Source organism: Sceloporus occidentalis, unplaced genomic scaffold (assembly GCF_023333645.1).
Source record: "Sceloporus occidentalis isolate IW3139 unplaced genomic scaffold, rSceOcc1.0.p SCAF_205, whole genome shotgun sequence".
Lineage (NCBI taxonomy): Eukaryota > Metazoa > Chordata > Lepidosauria > Squamata > Phrynosomatidae > Sceloporus > Sceloporus occidentalis.
This window is the reverse complement of record NW_028317185.1, coordinates 136,475-145,124: the sequence shown is the minus strand read 5'-3', so window position 1 is coordinate 145,124 and position 8,650 is coordinate 136,475. Positions and strand designations below refer to the sequence as shown.

General features: G+C 43.0%; 1 protein-coding gene across 1 annotated transcript; it reads left to right on the top strand.

Annotated features, from left to right (window-relative positions):
* The first annotated feature begins 2,341 nt into the window (after nucleotides 1–2,341).
* LOC149277913 (hsp90 co-chaperone Cdc37-like) lies at nucleotides 2,342–6,882 on the top strand. Its single transcript, XM_089502593.1, has 8 exons — nucleotides 2,342–2,443; nucleotides 2,915–3,184; nucleotides 3,557–3,662; nucleotides 3,826–3,941; nucleotides 4,411–4,533; nucleotides 5,573–5,755; nucleotides 5,924–5,995; nucleotides 6,727–6,882. The coding sequence occupies exons 1-8, from the start codon at nucleotides 2,342–2,344 to the stop codon at nucleotides 6,880–6,882; spliced, it is 1,128 nt and encodes a 375-aa protein (XP_089358719.1).
* The last annotated feature ends 1,768 nt before the right edge of the window (nucleotides 6,883–8,650 follow it).

Genomic DNA, 8,650 nt, shown 5'->3' with positions numbered 1-8,650 from the left:
AACAGTAACTCCGTGCAGACACACTGAGTGATCCGAAGATCCGGATCATGAATCGGATCATTTCAGTGAACGAATCTAAATGATCCGATTCACTTTAATGATCCGAACTTCCCATCACTAACTCGAACGAATAAATAAAGGCCGATTGAATTGATCCCGAAAATCATTAAATTCCGTCCCACTCAATAAGCTCCGCCCCAAGAGCGGCTGTGCGCTCCACCCAGATACATGTTAAACGCGTTGGCTCCGCCCACTCAGGCTTCACGCAGCGAGGTTCCATCGCGCACGCACCAGAACGTGGGCATCTCTCCGTTACGTCAGACGGAGGGCAGAGCGACGGAATGAGGTCGAGGAAGTGACGTCAAAGGGCGGGCAGGAACTGAGAGTGTGCCAGAGCTTTCCAGAAGGGAGTGCGTCTTATAACAGAGCATCCTGTGTGCTGTGCTGGTGAGTGAGCGCTTTTCTATATGTATATATATATAAATATATATATATAATATTCATATTAATTAAAGTTCTCTTGGTGTTAACCCTTTAGGGTGTAAGTTGCACATATACAGAATTAGAGAGAACCCTGCATTATCCAGTAATCTTCACTGCAGTGGGGGAAATGTGACTTCATATCACTGCTGTAATGCGATACTCTGTTCTTTATACACCTCACATCTGGCTTAGAAACTCTCATTACCCTCAGCCAGTTTATCTATAGTCATTATAATAATTTGCTGTGTTCTGATACAGATATTTATGATTTACTGTTCATTTTCGAGTGCATTCTTGGAATATGGGCTGCATTATATATATATATATGTGTGTGTGTATATATAATCCTCTGTGCGTATAGTTGCATAACCTGTGTGGTGATCATATAGGCATCTATATGTTAAGCGATGTGTCTTTTTTCCCCAGCTGTATACCGCTGGATGATTGTATTTATTCTTTTAATGTATACAGGAATGCTTTATAGCAAACATATAGAATTATATAACTCCTTAATCTGAAATTAAACAGTCGCGCGCCCCCAATGACGCCGTTATCCCAGGCTGGGAAAGTTTGGTGTAAAAAGACCTGGTCTGATCAAGAAGAAGCAAAAAAGAACATGGTTTTTAATTTTATGGATCAGATTACGACGGCGAATTCTCATTCATTTCAACAAAACATCGCATTATGTCATGTTTTACTGATGAATGCAGCGACAGCGTAGGATCTAAAAGCCCGGAGCTCCTGGGTTCCATGTGCCGGTTCCGCTTCCTAGTTGCCCCTCTGTGTCCTCTGCCCAAAGCAGAAAATAAAAGCATAGCACGACCTACCTGGGGCATTGTTATCGGAGGGGGGGGGCGATGAAAGGAATGGATTTGCCCGATAAGTGGCTGAACTCCATGTTCCAGCTCGGCCTGTATCGGTCACTAAGAGATTTTGTCTCTGTCACTTCATTAGTATTTGTTGCTCTTATCTAACAGTTGTTCTCTCCTCTGGCCTTTAAGGTTCGAGAGAAAGTCACGTCTGTCTATCATGTCATTGGCGTGCCGACAGATGCTGGCAGGGGCCGATCCTCAGCCTTGCGGGGGGTAGAAAGCCGCCAAAGTGCGACGCACGCGCGGGACAGCAAGCAGTGCTTGTTTAGCTGGTTGAAGGACAGCGATGAGGCAGAGACTATAAGTGCTGTAAATCTTCGCTTTTCTCTGTTATGCAGACCTGGGGTATATTACAGGGGTGGTTTGCAAAAGAAAGTAGCCCCTTTACTGACCGGCTGACGCTCCTGTCTGCCGGCCGACTTCTCAGTCCCCTCTACAGGTTGGCAATTTCAAATTCCTTTAATATCGGTTATTTCCCTGCTTTCAGAACACGTTTACTCGTACATCCCTTGAGCCTACGCTGGGCCGGGGGGGCCGGTAGTTCACAAGACATGGGCTCTCTTGTACAATCAGGAGCATTTGCTCATTGCTGTTCATTTGGCCGGTTGCAAGAGAGATCTCCGATGTCCCAGAGTGACCCATTTACCCCGACGTGTCAGTAGCCATCATTCTCACACCGAGATCATATCTCGGCACAGAGGGCCGCAGCTCTGAGACATGCTGAGGGCCGCTGCTCTGGAAACCCAACCCTGATAAGAAACTGTCTGCACTAGTATGTTAGTATAGACAGAGATAGATTATTTCTGTGTACTTGGACACTCAGCGCATTTCAGCTCTAAGTATTCTGTACTATAATATATCCTAATTTCTGTTTATTATCTCGTGATGTGAGTTATTATTTGTGTTCGTACCAATCTCTCTTCTTGGTCCTAAGTATTTCTGTGTTTTCGCAGTGACTCTCCCAATCGCCTCGGCTCCGCTGCAGGATGGTGGACTACAGTGTGTGGGATCACATAGAGGTGTCCGACGATGAAGACGACACACATCCTAACATCGATACTCCCAGTCTGTTCAGATGGCGCCACCAGGTATGTCCATGGCTAAAGCGGTATTGTTAATGCCGTTGAAGTCCCTCTTATCACACCGAGTGACCATTACCTTGTCCACCCATAATTTCTAATTTTCATTTTTAAGGCAGATAAGAACCGTCTTGTCTCTCCATATTTTCTTTTCCTGCTATAAAATGACCTTTATTTAGTCCACTGTCTTGTGTCCCCTGATATTAAGGAACAACCTTATGCCAATCTCATGCGTGTTCGATTCTCTTTGTGTATTGACCTCTACCACTGCTTCTCGAAGGCTCTTCCACTTATCTCTTACCCCCGACCCTCTAGTGTTATGGCCTCTTGTTCTAAATATTATCCGCAATCATTTTCAGTGGGTTTTGTCAGATTAGTGAAATAATTGAATGTATCCACGTCTTGCATCCATTTGGTTTCTAGTCCTCCGCGACAGTAGGTTCCTTGTAAGATTATTAAGAGTCCTCACTTCTGTTGTAGGCTCGAGTGGAGAGAATGCAACAGTTTGAGAAAGAGAAGGAAGAGCTTCAGAAGGGGGCAAACGAATGCAAGAAGAAGCTGGCCGAGTGTCAGAAGAAGCTAAAGGATTTAGAGATCAAAGAGGGTCCTGAGATGCAGAAGCTTCAGAAAGATCTGGAGCGGCTTAAGAAGGAGGAGAAGACTTGGCAGAAGAAAGAGGATGAATTCAGGAGGAAGGAAAAGAACATGCCGTGGAATGTGGACACATTGAGCAAAGAGGGGTTCAGCAAGGTGAATTCTCTTAAAAGCCAACCAAAGGGCTTAACGTGACCTAATAACAGGAAGATTTTACATGACAGATTTTGTAACCTTTGGTATAAAAATGAGATTTAAACCCGTGTTGATCTCCCTGCATTGTATGAGTGGAATTTCCTGCAGGGAACATTCCTTGTAGTGCGAGTAGAGATTAAAAACTAGTTCCGCAGCCCATAAAAACAACAAAAGCTTAATACTTAATGCATGTACAGGTAATGCCAAGAGTGCCTCTAAGAAATAGTTTTTCACCCCGTGTTGGACTTAAAGAATAGAATTCAATCCGAATGAATCTTTACGTAAGTGAGGCTCTTCGTTCTGCGTAACAAGCAGCTTCTGTTTTCACGACAGAGCGTTTTCAACGTCAAGCCCGAAAACAACGAAGAAACGGAGGAGCAGAAGGAACAGAAGCACAAAACGTTCGTGGAAAAAAACGAGAAGCTGCTAAAACATTTCGGTAAGTGCCGTGTCTGCCGTGATCTAGATAGATAGTCCTGCCGGTCTGATAAGGTCGGTGTCCTCTTCTGGGAGGTTCCCAGAAGGCATTGTGGGAAAGGACTTGGCTGCTGTAGGGGAGTGGAAGTGTCTTGTCTCACTCTTGATCCTTCTTCTTTAACAAGGGATGCTTCGACGCTGGGATGACAGCCAAAAATATTTATCAGACAATCCACACTTGGTGTGTGAAGAGACTGCCAACTACCTGGTGATTTGGAGCATTGATCTGGAAGTCGAAGAGGTGAGGAGGGGGAAAAAAAAAAAAAAAAATACTTAATCTTCTGAAACATAAATTGGCTTTTTCTTGTAGAATTTCTTGCTCTTTAACATATTTTTGGGTGAACGTGCCAGTTATGTTCATTTCAAAATATACAAAATAATTAAAAACAATATTGGGGCTATTTTTCTTTAAAGAACGTGAGTTTGGGGTTTGTTTTATCCCCCCATGCAAAGGTCAAAGTTGTTCAGAATGTTACAACTGCATATTGTATCAACTTTTAAAAGGTTAGAAGGGTTAAATTTAGGTAATTTGCTTTTTAGGAATGAAAAGGATGCATTATTACAAGGAACAGCATTTCTTTCTCATTTTAAAAGCATATGAGATTTTTATTACACATAATTCACTGTTCATTGGCTCGTGAATAAACTATCGCCTTCTTAGTAACTCTTTATTTTGGTTTAAACAAACTCTCTTTGCTTTGACTGCGCAGAAACATGCATTGATGGAGCAAGTCGCTCATCAGACAATCGTTATGCAGTTTATTCTGGAGCTGGCCAAGAGCTTGAAGGTGGACCCCAGAGCCTGTTTCCGACAGTTCTTCACGAAGATCAAGGTGCATACTCTCATTCTCATACTCTCATTCTCATACTCTCATTCTCATACTCTCATTCTCATACTCTCATTCTGATGAATGTTTATTGGAATGAGCGCTCACTGTGTTATCATGTACCAAAGGAGCATCTACCACCAGCCATCGTATAGAATGATCCTTTAAGATGCTCTTGGTGTGTCTGGTACCAGCAGGCTGTGCTCTGAACCTCAAGCAGACTGTCTGGTACTGCGCATTTTTAGATTTCTTTTTAGGATTTAAAGGGTATTAACATAATTTGACAATACATTCATGTGTCCGGCTGATGGGCTCCATTCCCTTATTTAACTATTCGTTATGAAGGACCAGCACTGGCAGGTTTCTCTAGTAACCTTCTTGAGCTGACCCTGAATAATGCATAATTCAGTGGGTGGGGAGATTTTGGAAAAGTATCACGGATTTAGCTATAGGTTATACATGGCCAGCCAAGCTCATCCAGCAGAAGCTCGTTTGGGGATGGACCTTATTAATGTATAGTGAAGTCTAGAAGCTGAAACCTCCTTTAGTGAATACGCCCCATTGTGTGTCGAGGATTATATGTGATATATATATATATATATATATATATCACTTGTTTATGTGATGTAACATGCTAGCCTTCCCATGTTAGCATTGTTTCAGTTTACTAAGAATGTGATTTACTCCAAAACAACCCGATTTCTGTACTCTGTGATCCCGTCTTTCCTTGCGATGCATGATATGTTCAAAAAAAGGTTTGCGTGGGAGAGAAACCTGTGTGAACTAAGGTCCCGAGCTGGCGAAAGCCGATACAGGAGAAGAGCTGTCACCGAGCCGAGCGCCCTGATTGGCTCATTAGTGTGTCGGGGAATGGAATGGGTCACTGCTGGTTTAGTATGACTGCTATCTGTGATTACCCGGCGTTTCAGCAGCCGTGACTAATGCGCCGGTACATGTTAATCCAGATACCGTTTACAGAATACAGAATGTTGTCGCCAGGTCGGATTTACTTCTTGGTAACGGCAGCTGTCCTTTTCTCTCTCAGACCGCGGATCAGCAGTACATGGATGCGTTTAATGATGAGCTGGAAGCTTTTAAAGGGAGAGTGAAGGAACGAGCCAAAGTCCGCATAGAGAAAGCGCTGAAGGAGTATGAGGAGGAGGAGCGGAAGAAGAGACTCGGCCCCGGTGGCTTGGATCCCGTGGAAGTTTATGAATCCCTCCCAGCTGTAAGTAACGTGGATGTATACTTTCTGCACCAGCCTATTAATACCCTGAAGAGTTGTCACCCAAATAGCGGCGCCACCCGCTGGACACCCCGCTGCATGAATAATCGGCAAACATTATCTGCAAATTCCTCTTAAATATTTTATGCCTTTTTTTTTTTTCCTTCTCAGGAACTCCAAAAATGTTTTGATACTAAAGATATACAGATGCTACAGGACGCCATCAGCAAAATGGACCCTACTGTAAGTTTGCATTATTCATGGTTATGTCATTGGCTACAAGGCTAACCAGGGGTGTGGTAATGGGTTAATGAGCTTTTGTGGATTGCAACTCCCATCATCCTTATCTAGAATGAAGACAGGGAGTAGTCAAGAGGTGCCAAAAGGTCTCATACTTGGGAATTGTGCGTTCCTACCTCTATATTGCATAATTCTGGAGTTTATTCCCCTTATGTATATCTACTGTATGTACCGTCACCTATGCATGTGCATATACATGTATGTTCAACCACGTATATTGGATACACTTACTAAAGGAGTGGTGAGATTTTAAGAAAATGTATTTAGGTTTTGTCACTTAATATCTTAGATATAATAGGGGAAAAATGTTTACGATGATATGCATTAAATTAGGTATTTGTGAATAGTTCATAGTAATTTGCCTTAAAAAGAAATTGGGTAACCTTTGGAGATATGCCCTCTTTAGCCGTTCCTCTGAAGGTTTACTCACATAAAACAAAACCGAAAAAAAAAAAATTTCCGCTATTTATGGCAACAGCCTACCTGTGTCCGCTATCGTATCACGTGACTATAAAGCATGCCCTGAAAAATTACAGTGGAGGCAAAAGTTTGACACGATTGACAAATTATTTGTGGGAAGGGCCTGGGCGTTTAGTAATGCGGGCCCGTCTACTCTTCTATCCATGCGTGTGTCGGTGCTGTGTATAACGTTCTGCACCCCTTGTATGCCATAGGAAGCCAGATACTATATGAAGCAGTGTATTGATTCGGGACTCTGGGTTCCGAATTCCAAAGGAGGGGACTCCGCAGAGCCCGGAGACGCCGAGGCCGAACCCGTGTACGAAGAAGCCAAGAAGGACACCGCCGAGCAGACGGAGGCATCATCATAAGTGCGGAACGCGTCGTTCCCGGTGCAGTTTAATCTATACAGCGTTAGACTTAAACCTCATAGAAGAGGGTGCCAGACCTCTTGGCCTGGAAGGGGTGCTGCTAAAACCATTCACTTCCCTTTTGAATTTTGGAACACGTTTTAACTCCTCAAACATTATTGTATGTGTGATAAAACTTTTTTTTTTTTGGTTCACTAGCCCATGAATAGAATAGAACATTCCAAAAAAATCGAGGTGGTTATATCTAACAGGAGCCCAATGAAACCACTGCTGAATGCTTGGAAAGAATGGGTCGGGTTTAACCCTATGAGGCCGGACTGCATTGTTTTACAGTCATGAGAAGTGAATTATCGCAGCTCTGCCAATCAAAGACAAACGGGGTTTATTATGTTATAGGAGAGCTAAAAATCTATCGCTGGGTCGCCACCAATGTATTCATTTTCCATCCTGTATCAGCTCTAATCCGATACCCGGACCTGGCCAACCTTACCAGTGTCTGTGAGCATCTCTACGCATATTGGGCTCTATTCACTAAATAGAGAGTCATGTTGACTTTATAATTTATGATAACCCCAGTGAGCAGCTTCTCCTGCTGAGCTGGCCCCGGATAATGCATACATTGGTGAGATGCAGATGGATTTAATCTGATATTGTAGTAAACGTCTTCTCTATTTCCCGAAGCATAAACTCCCAACTATTTACTGTATTTTTTTTTTTTTTGGACGTTGCTGGAAATTTGAGTTAAACTTATCAAGGCGCTTGAGCTTTTATCATACAGAAACTTCTCCGGCTCGGCCTTCTCGGAGAAGTTCTCTAGGGTGCATGATAATATCGGGAAGTTTAAATGTTTATCTCTCCAAGTTAGTGAATGCACCTTGCTGGTCCCAGGCAGGAAAGGGTTACATTTTAATCACTTGTGTATATAAAAGCTGTGCCGTTGGAATCATGGCTGCTGATGGCATTAACAGGGATAATAAGTATGTCTCGGTACCGATGTGCTGGAAACCCGGGCCATTTCTAAGCCTAACCCTATGGCCTCCTGTAGGGTTTATGCCATGTGGGTCTGGACCTTGGGACTATTCTGCATTTTATGATATGTGATGCTTAGCACTGAAATGAAAATAAATACACGTTTTTTTCACATGAAACTGTCATTTTCTTCTTTCTTTTTTTTTTATATATATGTTAGAATAAAACATCGGATCCCTTACAGCAGACTAGATGCCGAGAGACTAGATGGCCGGAACGGCCCTTCTCTTGCTATCAAATTCTATGTTTCTATGTAAAGTAGTCTGTTACCAAAAAGAGCAAGTTATAGGGGGTTTAAATGGTTTATGTTAAAAGCTGTAAAAGCATATTTTTCACTCTATTAGTGTGTAAAATGCTGCTCTTTAACCCTTCGGTCTGTGAAATCCCCCCCAGTTATTTAATCGGCGTGTTCGCCCCCTTTACACATCCATCCCGTGTTCTGCTCTCATTCCTCTTAACGCCATTATCGGCCCCGATAACATATGCTGATATTTCACAATCCGTTATCTCTGTGACATTATCTCATTCCCTCCCGTGGGATGACATCCCTTCCTCCCCTTCCTCCCCTCCAACCATCTCTACTTTCATTACGACGTGAAACCTTATTCTTTAAGTATTCTGAGGCTCTGAACATATTCCCGGGGGCACAGGATTTTGTGTTTTTGCTATGTCTTTATTCAATTGTGATTGCCCACGAACTCATTTGGTGCACCCCCACCAATCATATATTGTTTTTTCT